The 25,783-nt window shown below is 45.3% G+C and overlaps 1 protein-coding gene across 1 annotated transcript in view; it reads right to left on the bottom strand.

Annotated features, from left to right (window-relative positions):
- CDH4 (cadherin 4) overlaps window positions 1-25,783 on the bottom strand; it is a 414,536-nt gene that overhangs the window by 86,001 nt on the left and 302,752 nt on the right. The window contains 2 exon segments of the mRNA XM_056507230.1: window positions 8,465-8,609; window positions 16,674-16,829. Coding sequence (XP_056363205.1) covers window positions 8,465-8,609; window positions 16,674-16,829 — 301 coding nt within the window.

The following is a 25,783-nucleotide window of genomic DNA, read 5'->3' as shown; positions in this document are numbered from 1 at the left end:
TTCAAGCAGCTAACCTAATTCATAACGGATGCCACTTCCTAATTAGCAGAGACATTGGATCCTCAGCTTCAGACCGGGCAAAAGCCAAGCTAATGAGAATAAAGAGAGTGAGCAGGTCTGGAGAGACAACAGAGAGAGCTGGAGAGGCTGCTGCCACCCCGACGGAAATAAAACCTCCTTTTTGTTAGAAATGGGATAAAAACCTCCGGAGAGCAAACCAGCAGATGCACTGACTGCAGCACACACACGGCCCTTGCCAGGTTTAAAGATCCCTCCCTGTCCTGGTTTGGAGGACAGGTGTCTGCTAATAAAGGCAGGAGCTTCTCTTTAAAATGGAGAATGAATTCTCTGAATTATTATTGTAATTTTGAAATTAAGGAGCTCTCAGGCAAAGATATGGGAATTAGGAATAACAGTTCTTTACTAGGAAAATTAAAATAGAAATGCAGTATTGCAAAGAACAATCCCAACCCTGCCAGAGTCAGAATCCAAGCTGACACCCGTCAGTCAGTCAGGGTGTTGGCACAGTCCCATTCAATGGTGGCTGCATCCTCCTGCAGTGGCAGATGTGGTTCAGCTGGAGCAGTGCTCCTGGAGAAGGTGCAGTTTCCTCTGAAGCTCCAGGGATGATGTGGAAAGGTCTGGTTTTCCTCTGGAATCCAGTGGAAAGAAGGTGCCTTGGTGTCAAAAATCTCAGTTTTTATCTGGGTAGGAAAGGCTTGGCTCCTCCCCTGGCTGGAGCATCTCCCAGTGGGATGATGGAATTTTATCAGTCATGCCCTGGGACTCACTGGCCATTAACAGGAGATATCTCCTGGAGGGAGGATGGGCTGTGGGAAGATAAAGATGATTTCCCAGCTGGTTTAAAGATGGCCCATGAGGAGATAATATGTGCCAGGAGATCAGGGTCACTGCCCCACCCTGCTCCAACAGATGGTGACAGAATTCACATCTCTGGCCACATCCTGTATTACAACCCAAGACACTCCCCTCCAGCAGCCTGCAGCCCACTGAGACCCCCTCACCCCAGAGAAATCCCACCAGCCAAACAGCAGGATGGACAAAGGCACACCCAGCCCTGAGCTGCATCAATTCATAAACTGAGGTTCAGCTCTGCTGAGCTCCTGGACATGCAGCCTCTCAATTTCCAGGGCTAATTTAAAGAAGAGGAAAGCAGGAACCACTTAGGACAAGGAATCCTGAACATCCCCACTGAAGTGTGCTGAACAGCCAGGTTTCATGCTGCACTGAAGGCATGTGTGACTCCAGGAATCATGCAGCCCCAGCTGCACACAGCCTGACACTGAACACCTCCTCCACAGGGCTTCAATCCATTCCCTGAATTTTGATACTAGAATGCAATATGATATAAAGTGGTGCAATATTATATAAATGTTATTATATGTATCATATTATGCTATTTGTAACTGCTGGTTAAAAGGAGGCAGAGTGTAGGCTATTACAGTGTCCAGTTGTAACTTCCTCCTACATTGGTGTCAGACCTTCATTTCCACATTCTTTTTTTTTCCTTTATATCAACTTGGCTTTTTTTTTTTTTTTCTGAGGGAAAACCCATTAGTCTTGGGATTTGCATTTTTTTCTCACTTACAGTCCTATAATTCACTTCCTTGCTCTTGGGACTGGATGCTTCTGAAAAGGAAATTAAGAGCACAGATTTCATAACCACTCACCTCGAAAGAAAATGGAAAGCACTACCACATGAGTCTGCAGAAAAACAATTTCTTATCTTAAAATTGTGCTTGGCTGAGCAAAAGAACTTGAAAAAGAATATTGTGTATCCTAAGTCTGTTAGTAATGTGTGAGAGAACAGAATCAGGTTGGACCAAGCCATTTCTAATAGCATATAAAGTGCAAGGATAAGAGCAGCACCTGCCCAGGGTGCAGAAGATGGCACTGCCATAGATGAATATATTCAAGCTTGGGATGGATGCAGAAGTAATGCACCCAACCTGTGAATACCTGTGGGATGAATGGAACCCACTGAGTCCTATTCTTACCCTCTGGAATATTTTGCCTGTGCATAATCTCTCTGAAACATCCAGCACTTGCATGATTTTTAATTTTCAGTGCTACAAACCAGAACGTGTGGCAGCCCCAACCATGAACCTGTTCAGGTGCTCTCTTGAACTGGGACCTTCCTAAATGAAGAGCTCTAAAATTAACTTACTTCTAAGCTGGAAAAAACATATTGAATGTTTTGACTACGAGCAGCACCATGGCATTTCTGGAATGAGTTGCAGTGGCAGGAAGAGGGTTTCACTCCGTGTCCTATTAATTTTTTAAAATGAAACATCTTCTCTTCAGATCTCAGCCCTGCCACCCAGCAACACCTGCTCTGTTCCTTCACTGAACAAACAACCAGGCACACCAGGCACCTCCTCATGAATTGCACTGTCAGGTTGGAGAAGAGGAGCAAGCCAGAACTGCAGAATCCAAATTCTCCCCATGAATATATATATACAAATGCAACTATATGCCTTAAAAGATTAATTTCACAAGCCTTAAATTGCAGTTTAATTTGAAAACTAATTCAGCCTCATAATTGGCTTTCTGTTCAAATCACTGAGGCTAAAGATTTAAATTCTTAATATTCAGATGACTTTCGAGTTTCTGGCCCCATCTGTGCATTAGTCCATGGTGTTAATCTCTGAGGGAATCTCTGCTGGCATAGAAATAAAATAAACAAACTGGGACACTAGTAGAATAATCGGCTTTTAAAATCCTTGGGTTTTTTTATATACTGCTTATTTTTTATGAGATTTCTTTAACTCAATTTGCCACATATAGATTTGGCTCCCAGCTATTTCATTTTTCACGTGGCATGTTATCAACAATTATTCTATCAGAGTTCCATGGACTCGGGAGGAGATGGAGAAATTTTAAATTACAACATTTCTCATGTTAGAAATACTAATATTCCTCTATTTTCACACCACTCCCAAGAAGGGTGGAAGGAGTAAACTGTCCTGCAGAACTCCAGGAGAATGAAGGGGCTGGATAGAGTTTAAAAGAAGTCACTTGGACTTGAAAGGGACCAAGATGTATCCAGAGAGTTAGTGAAGTGGAAAGGATGAATGGGAATGGAAAAGGCCAGTCTGACAGCAACAAATTGTTTTGGAGAGATGAGTTAATTTTTGACAATCTTTCTGTTAAAACAAAATAGATACAACCCAGAGCAAAGCACTCAAGTCGCTGCAGAGCATTTCACGTTGACCTTTTCAGAACTGAACGCTTCAGTTAAGTAAGACATCCCCATCCTTCCACGAGGAAGGGTTTGTGGTGGTTATAGCAAAACTAAGCTTCTGCAGAGATGGAAATAATCCTTCTCCATCACACTATTGTTTTGTGATTAAATTACCTTTCTTCTTTCATATTTAAGCATTTTCATGCCATCTTACTGAGTTAATTTTTTTTTGGAACTGTGGGAGTTTCTCCTGAGAGAGCCCTCACCAGGGACACTGCTGGGATCCTGCACACCCAGAGCACGAGTTCAGGAGCTGTGCTCACGGCAGGCAGCAGCTGGTGCTGCACAGAGGGGAAAATCCCACTCCAGCCCCAGTTCCTTGCTGCTGTAAGGAGCTGGTGTGATGCAGCTGGGAGGTGTGGGCATGGAAAAGGCAGCAGCATCCTTGCAGGGCAGGCAGCTCTGCACCCACCCCGCTTTGTCAGCTTGAAAGGCAGCGCGCAGCCCCGGCAGAGCTCTGCTGATTAAGGCTGCCAGAGGGAGCAGGGGAATTTCAGCTCCAGCTTGCAGCTGCATTTTTAAAACTTGGCTGTGTTCTTCACACAGAGGCAAAGTTCAAAGAGGCAGAACATTATTCAACATGAGTAAAACACGGGCTTTTAAGATACACTTTCAAACAGTGGCGCGATAAACCAAAACAACTCGCGGAGGGGGAGTGAGGACGAAGGATGGTCCTGTGGAAAAGGAAATTGTGCATCACTACTCCTGTTCTGCATTTTTGGAAGGGCCTGCTTTTACATTTAAATGTCCCAGCTACTTGACTTGAGGCTAGATAAACTAGACATGCATTAAGCTGTTTTTCCAGAGGATATCAGAAAAGGAAAGAGATGCAATTCAGTTTAAGAGCAGCACATCCGAGAATGTCCAGGGGCCAGTTCTCACCACAGTGAACTTCACCAAGAGTGAGCTCCTGATTTCAAGAACACTATGCTACGGCTCAAGACACTATTTCAATTAAGCTATTACAATCTTAACCAGCAACAACAACCTATTATAATTAATAATACTTGATGATTTCTATTCCTGCCAAGGGTTGCTTCAAGGTGACTCGCAGAGAGCACGCTCCTTGGGAACCCAGGCTGAGTGCTCTGCAGGCTGGGAAGCCCCTTCACTTAAACCTCATCAGACTGTCTAATGAGTCTTTTCACATCACTGCCAATATTTCCAGCTCTTGGAGAATTTTGTGTATTTGTATTCCAGGCTAAACTTGTTTCTGTGGGAGGCTGAGTGCCCAGCAGTGTCACGGTGCCGCTGGAGCACGCCTCCTTCTGTGTCCCCTTTTCCTTGGTTCACCCCATTCTCTTTGGGCTGCTCACTGCTGAGTCAGTAGGTCACATCTCACTTGGCCACCTGCATGCCCTGCCCTGGCCTGGCACTCACTGCAGCTCCCTGCTGAGCTCAGAGCAGAGCCCCACACTCTGTCCCAGGTCACCACATCCCAGTCCCAAGGGGGGACCTGGCTGTGCTTGGCAGGGCAGGATCCTGCCAGGACAGCCCTGCTGGGCACACACACACACACACACACAGAGTCCTGCTGGGCACACACACAGACAGCCCTGCTGGGCACACACACACACACACACAGACAGCCCTGCTGGGCACACACACACACACAGACAGTCCTGCTGGGCACACACACACACACACACACACAGAGAGAGCCCTGCTGGGCACACACACACACACAGAGTCCTGCTGGGCACACACACAGACAGCCACTCACACACACACACACACACACACACACACACACACACACACAGAGAGAGCCCTGCTGGGCACACACACACACACACAGAGTCCTGCTGGGCACACACACAGACAGCCCTGCTGGGCGCGCACACACACACACACACACACACACACACACACACAGAGACAGTCCTGCTGGGCACTCACACACACACACACAGAGCCCTGCTGGGCACACACACACACACAGACAGTCCTGCTGTGCACGCACACACACACACACACACACACACACACACACACACACACACACACACACACACACACACACACACACACACACACACACACACACACACACACACAGACTGGGCACACACACACACAGACAGTCCTGCTGTGCACACACACACACACACACACACACACACACACACACACACACACACAGACAGACCTGCTGGGCACACACACACACACACACAGCCCTGCGGGCACAGCACACACACACACACAGCCCTGCTGGGCACACATACACAGAGTCCTGATGGGCACACACACACACACACACACACACACACACACACACAGACAGCCCTGCTGGGCACACACACACACACACACAGCCCTGCTGGGCACACATACACAGAGTCCTGATGGGCACACACACACACACACACACACACACACACACACACACACAGCCCTGGGCAGGATGGGCACACACACACACACACACACACACACACACACACACACAGCCCTGCTGGGCACACACAGCCCTGCCTCTGCCCCAGCCCAGACCCCAGAGTGCTGGGACAGCACCACAGGGCCCTTTCCTGCTCACTGGAAGGGGATCTGCCCTATTGATCCTGCTGGAGCCTTCCTGGGGCTTTCCCTGCAGCCCAAGGTCACTGTGCCCTGCTCAGCTTCTGCTCAGCAGCACGTTCTGGATGGTCTTGCTCTGCAAAATTTCCATGGGTAGAGCTTGAGCTCCATATGTCCTTTTTATCTGGAGTTTTTTTTTTTTTTTTTTTTTTCATTAAATCTGGGCAAAATTCCGACTGGCTTCAAACAGCCATTGGCTGCTCATTCTAGCTGCCCTCAGAGTCAGCATTTATTTGGGATACTCTAATACCTTTCTCATCAGAGGAGTGCAAAATTAAGAACATTGCAGATACTGTCATAATCAAGTAATCCTGCATTTTTAATCATGGCCATTATGAATGGGCATATGGAAAATGTGAGAAATAACAATTGCACAGGATGCCCAGGGAAGCATTTTCAATCCTCAGGCATAGTTCAGCAGCACTGAGCAGAGCAAAATGAATGCTGAACTCCTGTAACATATAACAAGATTTTTTGGATATTCACACATATGCAGATATATTTTTATAGATGCATATACGTATCTAACTTACTGTTGAATCAGTACTGAACAAATTTTGCTGTTACCTCAAAGAATATGCAGTGTCTCTCATTCCTCAACTGCTGCCAGAAATAATCATGAATTCTGGTCGTTTTTCTTCTCTTGCAATGGCTGGTGTGGTACCTCCTCAGTTGTTACAATATTCTGATGCATCCTGAGCTGCTAAAAGTTTCTAAATATTTGCAAGATCTACCCTTAGCTAAATACATTGTCTACACCTGTCTCTGAAGAAGAGACACATAATTTAGAGGCACAGGAGGAGCAGGCAGATATTCCCTTTAACTCCATGACCTCTCTATCACTTTCTCAAAGGCACAAGATCATGTTTCTTGCCAAGCACACAGAAAGAGGGCCTCAGATACCCAAATTCCTAGGAGGCTCTACAAAAGCAAGGAAGAGAAATTCAATACTAATATAAACCTTTAAAAGAATACTGATTAAACAGGAGAGAAAAAAAAAACCCGACAAATACATCAAAGACAAATGTAATTGCTTTTGAATAAAAACATATTGCTTTCTACCTTCCTGCCTTAAAGGCAAGCACTCCAGCCTGGGATAGAGAATACCAAAAAAAAAACACTGCTAGAAGCACAGGCACAAGTATTTTGTAGGCAAAATTATCCTGTTCTATTTAATAGCTCAAAGGCTTATCTGGATTTCAGACAAGAAGAGGATGCAATTTACTGCTTCTCTGACAGATGAACAGAGCTAGTTAAAACATTTGGGAACACTTTGAATATTGATCTGTCCTCGAATAAGATGTAAGAAATTTGATTTACTATGGAAATGTTGCATCAATCTTCAAACCTTCATATGCCCCAAAGTGGCCTTCAAATGAAAGCTGGAAAAATTCTCTGGGAAGATGTCACCAAAGCCAGGAGCTCAGGGACTTCTCAGTTCCCTCATCCAAGCAGGACCAGCATCAGGACTTTGAAGCTGGGACATCCGAGCAGAAAGGGAGCTGTACCTATTCTTTGCTCAGAAATAATGTCACATTCTGTCCCCACCACGTGTCCCCCACGGCTGCTGGAAGACAATCAATCACAACTGTGAATCACCTTGTTAAAAACAGTGCCCACCGAGACTCCCTGTCACACCTCCGGCAGCACAGCCACGGTGACAAATGTCTGCTGACACAAACCAAAGGCACGGGGTGTTTAACCCCTCAGCTGGCAAACAACCAAGGACAGGAACCAGGAAAAACCTCCCTCTGACTTCAGGAGACAATTGGACTGGTGACACAGAACAATTTATGTTCAAAGAATGGATGCATTCATTTTAGTTACACTCAGCAATGAGCTAAACCAAGCCTGCTCCCATATTGGAAACTGCAGGGTTACACCACACTTAAATAACAAATCAACAGCAGAGCTGGAAATAGAACATTAAAGACCTTTACAGCTCTGCTTTTTCCAAGCATATAAATGTGCTCATGTAAAAATCATCACTTTTCCCTGTACAGCTTATACCCTCACTGATTTTTCACCCATAAATTTCCTGAAATTCAACTTCAGGTTTTTCCCTATTTTACCTGTTAGCAAAGTCTGTGGGGACAGAGGAAGAGCCTGCAATTTCAATGTGAATATTCCTACTTCTGCAGGTTTGCATCAAGTTCCAAGTAAGAAAGTGATTTCTTGAGACAGAGCCTTCTTTGGAGTCTGACTGGATGCCAGATATTGAGCTGGCAAATGACTGAATTAAATATCAAGGAGGAGGATATTGAGCATTTGAGACACAGGGTCAGTGAAAGGCCACTGCCAGACTCTGTAATTAGAATAACAGCCCTGCACGTGTGCAATGAGTGTATGAGCATGGTGCTACAGAGCATCACTCTACAGAACTGCTGCTTTTACAAATTCCACAGCCAGGAAAGGACCACCAGGATCCAGGCTGTCTCCATCCCAAGTCTGCACTTTTTCTTCATCCAGAAAAAGAAACCAGATTGTTCTCACCTCCATCAATCTTCCAGCAAGAGCAAACCTGTCCCCATCCCCTGTGCTCCCAGCAGAGCCCAGGCCACCACTCCAGATGGATGGCTGAAAATCTGTGAAACCTTGAGACCTTTTTTCCAACTGTACCTGGTTTAGAGCCTTCATCAACAGACCCATTATAGACTTGGTTGATGAACTCCGGCCTGTTGTCATTCATATCAATCACGTAGATGTAAAGGTCAATGGGATTCTCCACCTTGTTTCCATTCATATCCACTGCATGAGCCCGGAGCTGGGAATGAGCACAATGAAACAACAGTATCAGCAACTGCATTTGGTGCACAATGAGAGCCTGTTTTGCAAGGATTGACTTTACATCATAAATGCTTTCTCAAAACTGAATGGAGCCAGTATCTAATTCCAGCAGAAAGCACTGACATGGTTTCCATCTGCACTCGACTCACAGACAGTTTTTCAGAGCTTAATATAATATTGAAATAATATTTTAAGAGTGATTCTCAGTGGAAACACTTCAATGCTGGTGTAGTGATGCTATCCTATCCCTTCACAGCTCACAGACCACTCTATTTTAATTTTTAAGACATATTGAACCTTGTCTGACAATTTGAAAAGCAAATTTTGCTTAGTCCAAATAAAGTAAGGAAATGATTTTGAGTGATAAGTTTCTTATGGGAACCTGCAGCATTTCACACCCATAATACTAGGGATTAGAAAGTGAAGAGATTTCAGGATGAACTTAGTAATGTTTATTCTTTGTTTACTCATGGTCTCCAGGAACAGCAACAGCTACCAACCCCACTGCTCTGTGCACTAAAAGACATTTAAAAAGTCCCTTTCCTTCAAATAATGGGAGCCCCCATGGCACTAAGAATGCAATTTCCTCAGGCTTGAATAAAATACCCAGTGCTGAGGCATTTCAATAACCAGAGCTACAGTGTTAAGCCCTCAGTTAAACTGGAACTGCAGCTTTATCTTATTAGCAATAACCATCAGTAATAATGCCCAGAAACAAGAGCATCTGTTTTCTGAACAAAAGAGACAGATACAGCATGTCAAAATGAGTAATTAATAAAACAAAGCAATCACAATAGTCTGGAACAATCAGTAACCAGGTGAAAAAAATGGATAGCTTTCTCATTAAAGGGAACAGATGGCAACTCTAAATGGTGTGTGGCTTCAGGAGAACTGCAGCACCAGGGAAGAGCTGCACGTGGGGAGGCACTGCCTGGCTCTGAGTGCTGCAGATTTTGGACACCACCCCTCTTCATCCCAGCCCCTGTGAGCACTGCTGAGCCTCCACCCTGCCAGCAGAACTGGGGACAGCACTTGGCATGGCAGTGTGGCATCCTGCAGGGCTGGTGGGCTCAGGAACCAAGTCTTCACAGAACCACACCGTGGGCTGGGCTGGAAAAGACCTTAAAGCTCATCCAGTTCCAACCCTCTGTCACAGGCAGGAACCTTCCCCAGGCTGCTCCAAGTTCCAGCCTGAGCTTGAACACTTGCAGGGGTGGGGCAGCCACAATTTCCCTGTGCCAGGGCTGGCTGGCAGAGTGGGGCTGGAGGACAGGGGACACTCCAGCTCATGCCATCCAGTGGGATGGAGGCCTCAGGTCCCTCCCAGCAGCTCCCTACAGCATCAGGCTGCTGCAGGGAGTCAGAGCTGATGTGCCAGGGAGGTCTCCAGCTCCTCTGATGCATGACAAATAAATGTGCTAATTGCATTAGCCCTGGTTCCTGTCTTTCACTCTCACTGTGCTGGTGATTGATGCAACTTTCCCCTTCATGTATGGTGCTCAGAAGTTCAGAGCTTAACAAAAGGAACTGCACACCATTAGGACGGGCTGGATTAACATTTAATCAAGCAAAGAGAACAAACTGCTACGTGAAATAAGCTGGGAGAAAAACACTTTTTTTTAAAAAAAAAAGGAAATTAAGCAGCTCGTTTTCTTTAAAGCCTGAAGAAGTCCAGCTTTGCTTTCAATACAGGCTGTACCATTTGTGTTTCGTGACTTGCAATGCTCTTAATATTTGCATTTCTTTCCTACACAGGAACTGCTTTGGCTCCCACCTGTTGAGCTATCCTTCATCATGTCAGATGTAGCAATTCAATAACTTTACAGTCAGAGGTCAGACTGTCTTTGAAAAAAAGTAATTCAGAGCTAAAATTAAAGTTATTATCTTCAAACTGAGGCAGCACTGGGCTCTCTCTTACAGCATTTCCAGCAGCGGAAATGGTTCCATTCAGAGATAAAGCAGAGAGCAAAGCTGGTATCTCCCCCCTCAGATCTGACTCTCCCCCTGCAAATTTTTAATTACATTTGATAGCTTTTGTTTGAAATCTCCAGGAGTAAGGGATTTCTCAGCAATGCACATCTATCTGCTTGTTGCACTCACTGAGCACATGTACCCATCAGCACGTCACTGCAAAAAAAATTCAATGAGCAAGACTGCAGGGATCTCATCAAACCTGTGGTGACATGTTCAAGTGTCCTGAGCCCAGCACCAGCTCTGGGCTGAGCCATGGGAGGCAGGGAAGTGACACTGCTGTGGTCACTGTGCCCTGGCACTCCTCTCTCCTGCTCCTTTTTCTGGCCTGGCTTCAGTGAACATTTCTACTTTTTTCCTTTTGTTCTTGTTTGCATTCATTTCCTCTGCCTGCACTCTCTGAACAATTCCCACGTGCCAATGCCTTCTCTGTGGTCAGTGCCAGCCTGGCCAGAGGGTTGAATCTCAACTCAATGGGAGTTAAAAACCATTCCTTGCTAAGAGACAATTCCTAATTAGAGAGCATCCTCAGCAGGGAGAGCCAAGGAAGGAGGGACTGCAGGGGGTCAGTCTGTCTGCTGGGAAGCTGCCTGGATCTCCAAGGCAGACCCATAATACATTACTCTCCCTTAATTTGTCTTCTCCCTTGTTCTCTTGTCTTTCTTTTGGTATTCATGAGGCACCCTCCAGCTGGACAGCACACTTTGTTTGGAGCCATTCTTCAGTGAGATGGGGCTCATTCCTGTGAGCCACAGCCAGAGCCCACTGCAGCTCCCTGGCCACCTGTGACCAAGCCACCTCTATTTTGGTGTTAAAGTGATAAAGAGGATGAAAAGCAGATGCATGGGAGTGCTTTGTAGCACTGGGCAAGGCACAAAAGGTGATGGCTGAACTCCACAGACACACATAATCATTGTGAGCTGGAAAACACATCAGTGAAAGGTCAGTGAGCATCACCTGGGCCACAGGACACATGGGGCATGCACAGATACTCAAATTAGAGCTGGTGGGTGGTTGAAGAGACAGTTAAGAAGCATTTATAAAGTTAGTTTGAAATATTTATGCTTTCCCCAAGAGGGAGAACATGGCAGGAGTGAAGAAGGAACAAAACCAAATGAAATACCTTGCAAAGGATTCTGAAAAATTAATACATGTAGGCAACTGATCTCCAGCTGATGCATCACTGCTGTACCAGCCAAGGAGCTGGCTCCATATTCTTTAACAAATATTGCTTAAAAGTGTGACAATTATTGCTATCATATTCAGCAGCAGCTACCACAGGTCTCTGAGGTTTTCCTACTGACAGTTTCCAGTGTAAATGTAGCTGTTGGCATACAAATGATTTGGTATCATGATTATTGATTACACTGGAGGCCTGTGGTATCTGAAGGTAGTTAGTCAAAGTCAACACAGCGAGTTGTGTTAAATATGAATATTACTGAGGCACTAATACTACTAATACAAATATACATTATCAATCAGTGACACAGTCTTTAAGCAATAAGCATACAATGTCATGCCTAATTTGTGTGCTCTTAATTGTGATTAAAAGTTCAATTTAGAGCATTGTGACACAAATGCCTGGCATTATTCAACATGGTTCAAAATACTGGAATTAGCTCTTGTATCCCCTAATTTGTAGTAAAATTATTTTTTTTCTTTTGCATTTAAAACAACTCTTTGTCAGTCTATAACCCACCTGCTCTGCTCCAGCCATTTCTGAGGGACTATTTTAATCAGCCTGATGCTGACTGTGCACACATATCTGGATTAGGACTTGCTTCAAAGTTTCTCTACAATGCATATTACTTGAGTACCATAAGCAATGATTACTTACTGACATGTTTATGTTGATGTCTTTTGAAAACAGAGCTTGAAAAACGTCTTGGAAAACCAAGCTACCAATTTTCTATCCCTTGTACTTGCCAGGCCTAAGTGAAACTTAATATGAAACTGGTGTCTGGATCAGAAAAGACATTGAGAGCCACTGATTCTGTCAGCAGCACAAACAGGATTTGGGGAGTGCTGCTAAATAGAGAGAACTCATGCACATTAAATATTACCCCTGCTGAAACTTTCTTGGCATGCAGTGAACATTTCAGGGGCTGACTGCAAGCACATGCCTGCCACAGTGAGGTGGCAGAGAAATATGGGAATGTGCCCCATGGCTGTCCCATGGCTGTGTGTCCCAAGTCTGTCTGTCCCATGGCTGTGTGTCCCATGGCTGTGTGTCCCATGTCTGTCTGTCCCATGGCTGTGTGTCCCACCCCTGTGTGTCCCATGGCTGTCTGTCCCACTCCTGTCTGTCCCATGTCTGTCTGTCCCAGCCCTGTGTGTCCCATGTCTGTCTGTCCCACCCCTGTCTGTCCCACCCCTGTGTGTCCCAAGTCTATCTGTCCCATGGCTGTCTGTCCCATGGCTGTGTGTCCCATGACTGTCTGTCCCATGTCTGTGTCCCATGGCTGTGTGTCCCACCCCTGTGTGTCCCATGACTGTCTGTCCTACCCCTGTGTGTCCCATGTCTGTGTGTCCCATGTCTGTCTGTCCCATGACTGTCTGTCCCACCCCTGTGTGTCCCATGTCTGTCCGTCCCATGGCTGTGTGTCCCATGTCTGTCTGTCCCATGTCTGTCTGTCCCACCCCTGTGTGTGCCATGTCTGTCTGTCCCACCCCTGTGTGTCCCACAGCTGTGTGGGGTTGGTTCAGTGCCTGGCAGGGCCTGTTTCACTTTCCTCTGCTCATATTTTCAGCTGACTCTGCGTCTGGGATGTCTGTGAGGTCTCTGGAGAGTTTGTGCTCTGGTTTGGAGTGCAGACAAAAACAGATGAGGCCAAAATACAGCTGAACTTGCAATCACTGGGAGTGCCAGCACACACCACCTGGGCAGGGGCTGTGAGTCCCAGAGGCACACACATCCCTGCATACCACAAGCTCCCCAAAAGTTCAAGAATGATCACAAAAACAGGGGAAGTTCTGCTGCAGAACTCCTCATCTAATTAGAAAAAAGTCTGTTTTACCTTAGGGAACGAGGGAGGTTTCATCAGACAAATGGCTTGCTGAATGCAGGGAGTGTTAGAACACTAGTATTTTAAAAATGGTAGTCCTGAAGCAATACAGATAATTATGCATAAGAAAATATGTGTTGAAAATGTGGGAGTTAATGAAACAGAACTCTTGATATGTAGCCTCACAAACACTTGGAAATTATTGTTCTTTCTTTTATAATTAGTTTTTAGATTACCTGGGAACAAAAGCAGCAAGGACAACACTTGAGAGTGACAGAGATGCTGAAAAGGCTCAGTTCTGTTTGGGGCTGCAGAAAACCTGAAGCTGTGTGAGTGCCCCCACCTTCAGCTGGGGCACAAGCTGCATCAGACACAGAGCCCATGTCCTGTGGGTCAGAGGGACCTGAGTGGTGCCTTGCTTCACTGACATTCTCCACCCCAGAGGAAGAGCAAAGCTCCTAATTCATGCTAAAGGAAACTACAGCAGATGTCAAACAAGCTCAGAGGTGGCCAAGCTCTCCAGTTCACATCCAAGCCTACAGCTCAGCCACTGCTCTTCCAGTAGTGAGTCTTCAACTCAACAACTTTGAGTCTTCAACTCAAACCTGGCTCCATGTTGCCTTTCCTATCAGTTAGAGATTGGGCTCTGTGAAGTGGCGTAAATACACTGACTTCTTCAAACCTTCCACTAGCCAAGACTTTGGATTTTATATTCTTTCTGGCAACTGGCCAATTTTTTTCAAGTTTCCAGCACTGCTCATTCCTCCTGTAAGTTTCTGCTCCAGTGTTTGGGTCATTGCTTTGTGCATGGTCTATTTATAATGGCTTTGTAAAGGGTTAGTAAATGAACAACTGATGGTTCAAGAAATCATCAGTCCACTGCTACTGAGGCTGAAGGATCTAAAGGTCATTTGCAGATACAATTTAAAATGTTCTCCATCACCTTCTACTGTTCTCCTAACAAAGGTTTTTTCTATCATTCAGTATTCCTGTCTATAAGGACTCATAACATACTTATCAGTTATTCTCTCTATAAAATACCTCTCCCTGTAACCTTCAGAGTATGAATATGCTTATTTACATATGGATGCCACTAGTTCAAGGTTTCTGTGAGGAACAGAAAGGCTGAAAATCCTGCGGTACGTACAAGGCAGACTCATCCCATCACCTTTGACAAGGCAAGAATTCAATTTGCTGAATTCACTGTGACTGGTAGGTTCAGTTTGCTTGTAAGGGGCACAGGGTTTGCTATCTATGATGGAGGGAAAAATCTGTTTCATCTCATGTTTTTGACTGTGAGTGTCTGATTGCAGACATCACAGCGGCTCCATCAAAAATCTTAACTTTTTATTATTGACTAGACTGTTATAATAACCTGCACTGCTGAAACAGAATCAACAACACTGAGATGACACACACTATATCTCAAATATTTCTTCTCCAAAACAACCTCTCTTCATATTTTCCTAGGCACAACAAACAAAATAATTGTTCTTGCTCACGGAGGATAAAATATTTTTTCTTCAGATCTCCTTTTACCCAGGGGAAATCTCTTTTTCCACCCAACTAAAGAGGTAATCTATTTTCTTTATCCTTCCACCCCAGCCCAGAAGCTGTGTCAACATGGTTAACTGGCTACCTGATAAAGCTGCCAGAGTGTGCATGTCTGCTGTGGTGTCAGTGAAGTGACCCGTGTGCCACGCTGACATTACAGCATCCCTGGGAAGGGCCATTACCACGCCAGGAGATGGGCAAAGGCTGAGAGCAATCCATGAAACAACCTTTCAAACCACTCCAGGACACAACTAGAGCGCAGATGCAGAAAATGTCTGAAATTCTGCAGGGCTATCATGCAAGGGGTGACCTATTCTTTTAGCAATTTGTGGGGCTGGCTCTGCTGTGCAATTACACCGTGCAACAGAGGAGCTGGGGTTTATATCAAAACATAGCAGCCAATTACACTGAGAGCATTCTGTAGGTAGAGCATTTTATGAACTAGGATAGCATGAGGCACCATCACTTTTGAGTGTAATTAATCTTAATTAATTCCCTGATATTTAATATTAGCCTATCTGCGTATTTTAAAACCTATCTGACACACCCCCATCATACTGCCTTGAACATCTCCTGGTGAATTAAAATGAAAAATGACTATAGCAATTATTGCATGTTTAGATGCAGTAATGATTCTTAAATTAGTAATTTCCCAAGACATGCTAATGTAGTGACTGGCTTCTCATGGTTTTGGGTGGTTCAGTCTACACATAAATTTGCATGGATTTAACAAGCAGTGTGAAGTTGCACCATTTTAAACAAATGCCTCTGTGTCTGAAAAAGACATCAGTTTATCTCCACTTTCATAAAATCACAGAACTGTTTAGTTTGGAAAAGCCCTCTCAGATCAAGTCCAACTGTTCCCCCAGCACTGCCAAGCCCATCACCCAATTGTGTCCCCAAGTGCCACATCTACATGGCTTTTAAATCTCTCCAGGGATGGTGACTTCACCACTGCCTTGGGCAGCCTGTGCCAGGGCTGGACAACCCTTCTGGTGAAGAAATTTTTCCTGGTACCCAACCTAAACCTCTCCTGGCACAACTTGAGGCTGTCTCTTGCTCTGTCACTCCTTACCTGGGAGAAGAGGCCAACTCCCATGTGGCTACAACCTCCTTCCAGGTAGTCATAGAGCAATGAGGTCGCCCCTGAGCCTCCTTTTCTCCAGGCTGAGCCCCCCAACTCCTTCAGCTGCTCCTCTTAAAATCACTCTCTCTCCCCTTCCCCAGCTCCACTGCCCTCCCTTGGACATGCTCAACGCTCTTGTGGTGAGGGGCCCAAAACTGATCCCAGATCTGAGGAGTGGCCTGACCAGTGCCCACGCAGAGGGGGACAATCCCTGCCCTGGTCCTGCAGGCCACACTCCTGCTGATACAGGCCAGGTGCCACTGGCCTTCCTGGGCACACAGTGCTGTTCAGCAGCCCCCCAGCAGCACTCTGCATTGCTCTGGCTGCTTCTGTCCCTCCCTGAGCCCTGCAGCTCTGCCCTGCAGCTCAGGGGCCGGATGCTCACGTGGTAGGAAGCTCTCTCCTCCCTGTCCATGGGCCGTGTGACGTACATCCTGCCGGACACGGGGTCGATGTTGAACACCTCCATGGGCGGCTGGTCGGCTCCCACGCCCGTGATGCTGTACCTGATGTGGATCTCCTTGTCCTTGTCGGAGCGGATCTGCAGGGAACAGCACACAGGAGCCGTCAGTGCCCGCCAGCCACACGGCTGCTCAGGCAGCTTCAGACATCTCAGCCTGAACACTGCAGGGATGTGACACCACTGCCAGTCCTGACAGGGCAGCTGAACGCCAAAGATTTGGTGAAAAGCCATGGGAAGTACATTCCACACTGTTTCAGCTATTTTGCTCCTCTTTCATTCACGAGAAATCATTGAAATTGTGACTTTTCAGCTGAGATGTGGAAGAGCCTAAAATGCACAAACCCTGCTGTTCACATATTACTGAAACCCTGGGCTCCTTGAAGTGTCCAAATTTTTCAGCCATACCCAGAGTCTCCTGGCCATTAATCATTTCTGAAAGTGCTGTCTGCAAGCTCCCCCGTGTATTCTCAGCCCTGGCCACCGTGCACACAAACACTCCCATGAAATTCAAAGAACGGGGCTGTTTGCTCCTCTTTGTCCAACCCTGCTGGCTTGACAAGGCCAGGCTGGGAATGCCCAGTGGGATGTTACCATTTTGTGTGATTATTTGAGGAAAGGCAAGTTTTGGACATGGTTTCTGAAAGCCCTTCCCTCCTGCACCTTAAGAACAACACTGCCAGCCGACTACAGCACAGTCAGTTCCATGAACCTTGGATACAGAGCTGAGGAAAAAAAGGAGGGAGGTTAATATGTTGTCCTAGCAACCCTGACTATCTCTTTAAACACAAATTTAATTTTCTGATCAAATGTTGAAAGAAGTTCTTGCAACAGCATGACTATTCCCAAAAGAAAGTGCAAGGTACAAATAAATTACCACCCCCTGCACCACCACAAAGTGTCTTGGCACTGCAAAAAGCGATGTGCATAAATTTTTCCCTAACAGGTCTGTGAATACAAGGAAGTGGTGGGAAGATAATAGAGCCCTCGTAGCTGAGTGCACATTGGCATCTCTGCTAGAGCAGCTGCACCCTTGGAGGGGTCTGAGTGAACTCAGTGGGAGCTGTGTCCCCAGACAGCCTCCATTCCTGGACAGAAGGTCATTTCCCAAGGGAAGAGGAGGCTTTGCTTGCCAGGCAAAGGAATTTGGAGGGGGCTGTGGGCTGCTCCACACTCCTCCCCTGTGTGACCTGCTGCTCCTCCTTCCCCTCCTGACATTGGAGGCTGACAATGCTGAACGTGTCAGAGCAGGGCAGTATCAGACCCCTGGCTCCCAGAACCTCCTTTGATCCCTTTGTCCAGATCATTACCAAGTTTGTACACAGTTTTCTTTGTACTTCCCCCACCAAACTGCCTGCTCCTGCTAATGGCTAATCATGTCAGTTATCAGAGGCAGGGCCAGGATTGATCTGTGCAGCACCAACGAGCTGGAGCTGCAGGTCAGGGAATAGACACAGCTCCATTTGTCTTCTCTCCAAAGGATTCACTGCTTGTTACACTCTTAGTGTGGAGGAAAACTGATTGGACTTACTCTGGTATAGTCACTTAAAAGAGAGCCTGGGGACACTGACAGTGCCCTCGTGCTGCACAGGAGGAATTGTCCAGGTTTATGTGGGGCTGCAGAGACCCAAGGAGACACGAATCCAACTTTCATTAGCAAATCTGTGGGTGAGGAAGGGCAAACCAAAATCAAGCACTGCTTGCACAACAGTGGTTTCAGTGACAGCAGCTAACTCACCAGTTTGATAGCTGGAGACCCCATTTTCAGAAGGTCAGCTCTGCCCTGCCAGAGGGAAGGGCTGGAAATCGAGCTGGTGGCAATGCCTGTGCAAATGCACAGCTCACATCAAGGAGCTCAAGCTCCAACCCACTACATCCACACCTGGAGCCAGGCTTAAGGAAACTGAACACAGGAACACACTGCTGGACCTCCAGCTTCGAGCCAGGGTGGGGTTCCCACCCTACAAACTAAAAAGGGTAACGTGGGACACAGCTGTGTCCTTGTCAGCGTGTGTCTGCACAGCTCCAAACAAACTGTGATGTCAAATTTTCCCTGAACAAAGGAGGGAAAAACCCACAACGACCCAACAAAGGTATTCTGCACTTCTGCCCAGCCCCATCCTGGCCCAGCTAAGGCTGTGCTTGAGCACAAACACCAAGGAGCTAAGCAGACACTCCAGGGAACCAAAATGGGAGCAGTTTTAACCTGAATCACAGAGGGAAGAGCCTGTTAGTGGACATTTTTCTGCTCTATTTCCTGTTGCATATAGTACCCAGATTCCATTGTGATAGAAGCATTAGAAATGCATAGAGAAAGACAGAAACAGGGAAAAGGAGCCTGGATTTAAATATTCAGTGCTAAAGGCACTATATTTTATTTTTGGGAAATGCAGATAAACAGAAGCTCTCGAAGAAAGCAATGTACAGTTTAATAAAGTGCATGCTATAGGATGTCCTTGCAGCACTTTTATTAGCATTAATAGGGTCTAAGCTGTCTGTATGTAAATCATTGCAGATCTGGGAGATGAAATATATCATAAGACCCACACGACAATTATACTGAGAGAAATCCATGAGCTAATTATACTGCATTGAGAAAAACAAAGATGGGGGAAATATATTGCAAATATTCAGCAAAGACTCGTTATTTGCTGTTAATTGCAATCATAGCACAAGAGTTTGCCTGCTACCTATACTTAAATCCGTTTCCAGTAGAAATACAAGGATGTGAAGTGTTCAGGAAAAAAAATAATGCAAGAAGTAGCACTTGTCACAGAAAGTTGCAAAGACCACTGACAATGAAGCATAGTACATTTTATTACCAGGGAGATATTTATCACACACATGCTTTTTATATTGGAACATATAATTTTACCATTCTTAATGAGATTAAAAAAAAAAACATTTCTTCAGTAATCCTGTAACATTTTGACCAAAAGTTTCACTTGCCTAATTCCCGGGGTGCAATTTAGTAAATCTTGTTGAGAAGTTAAGAACATTATCTGAACACAATGCAAGGTTCACTTCTTTTGTTGAAACTGTTCCTGGAGCAGTTTACAATAATAATAATAATAATAATAATAATAATAATAATAATAACAATAATACTAATGCTACTCATAATATTATTAATATAATAATCATAAACCTCTCTCTATTCCCAAGGAGATCACTAAATTAGAAGTAAAAATTACTGGTTGGGGAATTTACTGGTTCAGAAGGGAGTTACTTTTTCCTTCATTTAGTCTGGGAAGTGTGAAGATGGTAACAGATCCATATGATAATCCTCTGACTGGAGAACATACACATGAATTTTCCTTTCATTTATCTCTCCTTTTATACTGCAGTCAAGAGGTATGGAGGGCTCTGGGTTACAGAACAGATGGCAGAGGGATGGTTTTCCTATGCTGCATTTATACATTTTTTACTCAGAGAACCCTTGGAGCTTTGAGCTCCTCCAGTGCCTGGCATAATACAACTCTGCATATGATGATGTGAGCAGGATGAATGATGCTGGCTGATGACTGTCATAAAAGGAATTTGCTTGCAAAGCAGCTTTTATGCTCTAAAATACCCCTCAGGGATGGAGCTTGGAGTGGATTGACACACTGGTGAGGGAAAATGTCCCAGATCAAGAGGCAATTTATGTTGGAAGTTGCAATCCCTTGTTCCCACCCTACCTGGTGAACACAGGTAACATTTTCCATGCAGGAAACTCCCCAACTCTGACAGATACAAATGGACCATCTGGAAATGGGAGCAGCCCCCAGAGGGAACCTGCAGCAGAGCCAGGACTGTGCTGGCACTGCATCCTCTGCCTGGCTGTGGCCAGCAAGGACAGGGTGGCCTTGCAGCCCAGCAGGGAGGGGCTGGAGCTCAAACCACTGAGGAATCATCCAAAACACAGCAATGCTTGCAACCCAGAACCAGAACCTCCAGTCTGACTCAGCCTTTGTTCCTACAAAGCAATCCCAGGGACAGGAGAAATGGTGCAAATTCACAAGATGGGTATTTTGTACTGCAGGTTCTGTTCTAATAACTAAAATGCCTGAAAATGAACATTGCAACTCCTGAGGCAATACAGGGTCAAGCCCTTCCAAGCTGGCCTTCCCCTCTGCAGCAATGTCACATTTAGAAAAGCAGTGCTGGTGGCACAGGATTGCATCCTCCTTTCACAGATAGTATCTTGGGGGGTTGTGCATCTCCTCAGGATTTACCAGCTAAACCATTCCCACAAACTTTGCTGGTGAATAGAATTTCAGGTGCTGAGCTCCTCTAAGGTACCAGATTTTATCACTGGTTTTCTTCTGCTGATCCACACCCTTGTGGTCTCAGCACCTTTTTTGCTGCAGGGTTTGAATTCACAAGCTCCCCTCCCTTGTCCTGGCAGTGACAGGACCAGCAGAGATCCCTGCAGTGCTCCCCTGCCAGGAGCAGGGGTGGTCAGAGCATGGAAAGCTGTGTGGTCAGCACATTGGAGGGCACACTGAGACCATAAATTACACAGTTTTTGGAGCACGACATTGCCAGGGAAAGAAGTGTTCCAATGGAGAGTGTTTAGAGAGCAGTGAAGAAAATGCCTGGAGGGCCAGGAAATGGGGTGAATGAACAAGGACAGCTGAGCCTACAGAGGAGAAGATGTGACTGTAACAACAGTACTCCTCTACTAATATATAAATATATTTAGAGTATTTCACAAGGTATCCGTGGTCCAGGTTCTGCCCATGCCTGCACTGTGCCTGGAAATGTATCTGGAGAAAGCAAAGCAGGACATTCATCCTGTTACATTTTCTTTCCACAGAATGAACCAGAAAATAAATTTCCTTTGAAGGTCTTTGTCTTGCTCTACAACATATGGAGTCAAAAAATGCTCTTCAAAAACCACTTAGTTTACCAAATCTTCCACAGAATAGTATGCAACATTTGCAATAATATGACCTGGGGATACTTAGACTTGATTTTTTTGTTTTATAAAACCCATTATAATTATTAATGAACACATAAAATAATGTAAATGATAAGCAGTAAGTGTCTTTTATTATTAAGCTCTTAGCTATTTTGCCCATTAAGAAAACCAAATTAAAATAATTGAAGATTATAATCTGTCATGCATTCAAAATGCTCCATAGAAATTCAGACAGGCAAACATATTCAAAGCCTTTAAAAGAGCACACTTAAGAGTCAGCCTAAGCATTCCAGGATTGGCTCATTAATTTTAGTGGAAATATTTTAATTCAACTACTCTTACTGTTTATTGAATTCTTTGCTAAGTACTTACTTATTTATTTTTAACTGAATTTGCAATATGTTTAGGACTCATTTGTATAAAAGTTCTTAACTCTTATTTCACAGTTGTTTCAGAAGCCAGTAAAGAGACACATCTCTAGCCCTGTATTTCCAAACAAATTACTGCATGTTGCTGAAAGAATCACATATGGTTTCAATAAAAAGATGCAAAAGTCAAGCAGAGAAAAATTAAGACAGATTTGGAGACCCAACCAGGTGAAGGCAACATTTAACTTCTGTCTCCTTTTATAACACTTGCCAATGATCCCAAGCTATGTCCTAGAAGGAAATGAAAAAAAAAAACCAAAACCAAAAAAACCAAAATCCCAGAAGATCCTCTAAACTACTTCTGTCTTTAGAGAAAACTGTCTTTTCCAAATAGGATGCAAAAAGGATGCCTGGACATGGCAAAGGCAGTTCGTACAAACCCAGCATTTTCACTAACTCCAGTCCTGGGTTTAAGAGCAGCTTAAGCTTCTTCCTCTTCTTTAAAATATAAATCCAAAGCCAAACTATAAAATGTTCCCTTTGCCCCAACACTGGATCTCTCCCATGTCAGGCTAAATCTTCCAGCTGAAATCTGTGCAAAGTGATTTCTAATGTTATTTATTTTGATGATAAGACAGAGTACAAGTAGTGCTCCAGAGAGATTAAAGCTGTCATTTAAACCATTACTATAACTGATGATGCAGCCTGCATTAAAGAAATGAAGCTATGAGATGTTTGAACCCCAAAGAGAAGAACCTCTCCTGCGTGCCTGGCTTGTTCTGTGGTATTGACAGAGGAGCCCATTCCCACCCAGCCCATTTCCATCCAGCCATTCCCATCTAGATGTTCCCATCCAGCCCTTCCCATCCAATCCTATCCATCCATCCATTCCTATCCATCCATTCCCATCCATCCATTCCTATCCATCCATTCCCATCCAGCCCATTCCCATCCAGCCATTTCCATCCAGCCCTTCTTATCCAGCCACTCCCATCTATCCATTCCCATCCAGCCCATTTCCATCCAGCTATTCCCATCCATTCATTGCCATCCAGCCACTCCCATCAAGATGTTCCCATCCAGCCATTCCCATTCATCCATCCCCACCCAGCCCAATCCCATCCAGCCCTTCCCATCCATCCTTTCCCATCCAGCCATTCCTACCCAGCCCATTCCCATCCATCCATTCCCATCCAGCCATTCCCATCCATCCATTCCCATCCAGCCATTCCTACCCAGCCCATTTCCATCCATCCATTCCTATCCAACCATTCCCATCCATCCATTCCCATCCAACCATTCCCATCCAGATGTTCCCATCCAGCCATTCCCATCCAGATGTTCCGATCCAGCCTATTCCCATTCAGCCTATTCCCATCTAGCCCTTTCTATCTATCCATTCCCATCCAACGATTCCCATCCATCCATTCCCATCCAGCCCTTCCCATCCAGCCATTCCCATCCAGCCATTCCCATCCAGATGTTCCCATCCAGCCCTTTCTATCTATCCATTCCCATCCATCTATTCTCATCCATCCATTCCCATCCATCCATTCTCATCCACCCATTCCCCTCCAGCTCTCCTGCTCCTTACCAGGAGGATTTGCTTCCTCTGCACGCACCCTGTGAGTGCTTGGCCAAGGTGCTGCACCAAATGTTCAGCTGCTGACAGCTCCCAGCACTTCACAGTCACTTGGCTCCCACACAGCTCCCTCTGTCCAAGGGCTCCTCTCCAGCCCTGCTGCTCCCTCCAGGCCAATTACATCCACATGGACTCAGTCCTCTGCATCCCTCCCCATGCCCACGGGCAGCTTTGATAGCTTTCAACTCCTTCTCTCCCTTCCAAGTTTTTTTGATTGTTTACCAGGATTTTTCCTTCCTACCTGGATGAAAATGTAACACTGAGCAGATGGAGAACAGCATATCAATCAGGCTCAATAAGGAGCTGGTAATGCAGTGGGAGAGAATTTCTGCCTGCAATTCTGGCCAGTAACTATGTGTGACCCCACACATAAGCACAGGATGAAATTGAACTTGTCAGACTCACAGTCTAATTCAAAACTACCATTATTCTGCTTGGGATAAAAGCAAAATAGCAATCTTTTTGCCTAGAAAATCAAATTTTGTACATGATGAGACAACACACTACAAGCACAGAGTACCTGGTGTGCAGCAGTGCATCCAGACCAAGGATCTGCTGCAGCTTAACTCTACTTTCCTACCTGCTGAAACAGCAAAGAATTTATGTTTTAGCTTGAGTTGTCCTGACACAAAAAGCTGAGGTCTGCAGGGCTCATGGGGCCAGTCTGCTCTGTGTATCTCTGCAGCTGGTCAAAGTTTCTGAGTGGTGACTTGGGACTGCCAGAAGCTCCTGTCAGGTTGCTGTTTTTACCAGTGAAAAACTCAGTAAACAGCAATTTGTTGTATCGTCTTTTGATTAAATAATTAAGTAATTTTCATCACTGACTATTAAAAATATCAAGGAGGCAAAGTTCCCATATCAGGAACTGGCCAATGCTAATAGAACTTCCACATCCAACAGTAATTGATATGGCCCAGCCATTTCTAAAGCAATATGTACTTTTCTTCAGGACTTGTGCAGCCTGAGAACTCCACTGTTGAAATGCTTCAGACTGTAGCAAGGCAAGAGAGAGGGAGCAGAGCAGCATTGATGGGAAAAGATTACAGAACAGCTCCACGTGACCAGCATCTTATCACTGCCAGAACCTTGATAGCAGAAGCAACAAAACTAATTTTTACTACTCTTTCCCTTATCTCTCCTGCAAGAGAGCAGATTCTTCACTGCAGTGACTGAAGGCATCCCAGTGGAGCTGATGTGCTGCTATCAGGTGAATTCTGGCCCTGAAGAACTAAGGATGGCTCATACTGTGCAAGATGCAAGGGGCTGATACTGCCTGACTGGGATTTGAACGAGATGCACAAACCCTCCTCTGCTGCAGAGGATGCTCCACGACAAGAGGTGAGAGGAAATACCTCTGACAGATCAGAACACACTGTTCTTACTCCTCTGACAGAGGAGTTGTGACAGGCAAGGGAAGATCATCCTCCATAATCTGTTTAAGAAGGGCTACCCACTGTCTCTTTGCAGAGGACACCATCCTGCAGCACCTTCTTGCAGCTGACCCTGCTGCTGCCTGGGGTGGCTAAGCCTAAATGAAGACAAAGTCAAGAAAAAAAAATCATGGCAGTGGGAATTTGTCCTCATTTCTTTTGGAAGTGTATCTCTCCTGAAGCCTTATGTCATTACATCATGTCTGCCACAAAGCAAGCCTGGAAAAGAGAATCCAGCACCTTTCTGGGTAAAACTGAGCAGGAAACTTGAGTGCTCAGTGCAGAAGATAAATAATGGTAGCAACTATTGACCTACACAGGAGTAACCTGATCACTGTAACTAATGATTGAGGCCCTCAGCTGATATAAATCAGTGTAGACTCAGTAGATTCAAACAGAGGCACGCTAATTTATTTCAGCTGAAAATCCAGCCCATGGCATTTAAAAATTTAGCTGCACAGCAGAGGAACAAGTGAAGAATGATCTTCACTGGACCCACAGCAATTTACCACAAGCAGCATTCCTCTTGGCAGGACAGTGAGCTTGGACACAGGGCACCAGCATTCAGGGGAGAACAAACACACTGGTGTCCTCAGGAAGGAAGTTTTTCCCAGTTTTTCCCATGATATCAAGGGATATAATTGGTCTTAGTGTGTGTGACCTTTGCTTCTGTAGTGAGCCTTGGCTTT

The sequence above is a fragment of the Oenanthe melanoleuca genome, chromosome 20 (assembly GCF_029582105.1).
Source record: "Oenanthe melanoleuca isolate GR-GAL-2019-014 chromosome 20, OMel1.0, whole genome shotgun sequence".
Taxonomy (NCBI): Eukaryota; Metazoa; Chordata; class Aves; order Passeriformes; family Muscicapidae; genus Oenanthe; species Oenanthe melanoleuca.
The sequence above is the reverse complement of the archived record's forward strand: the minus strand, read 5'-3'. Positions and strand labels throughout refer to the sequence as shown.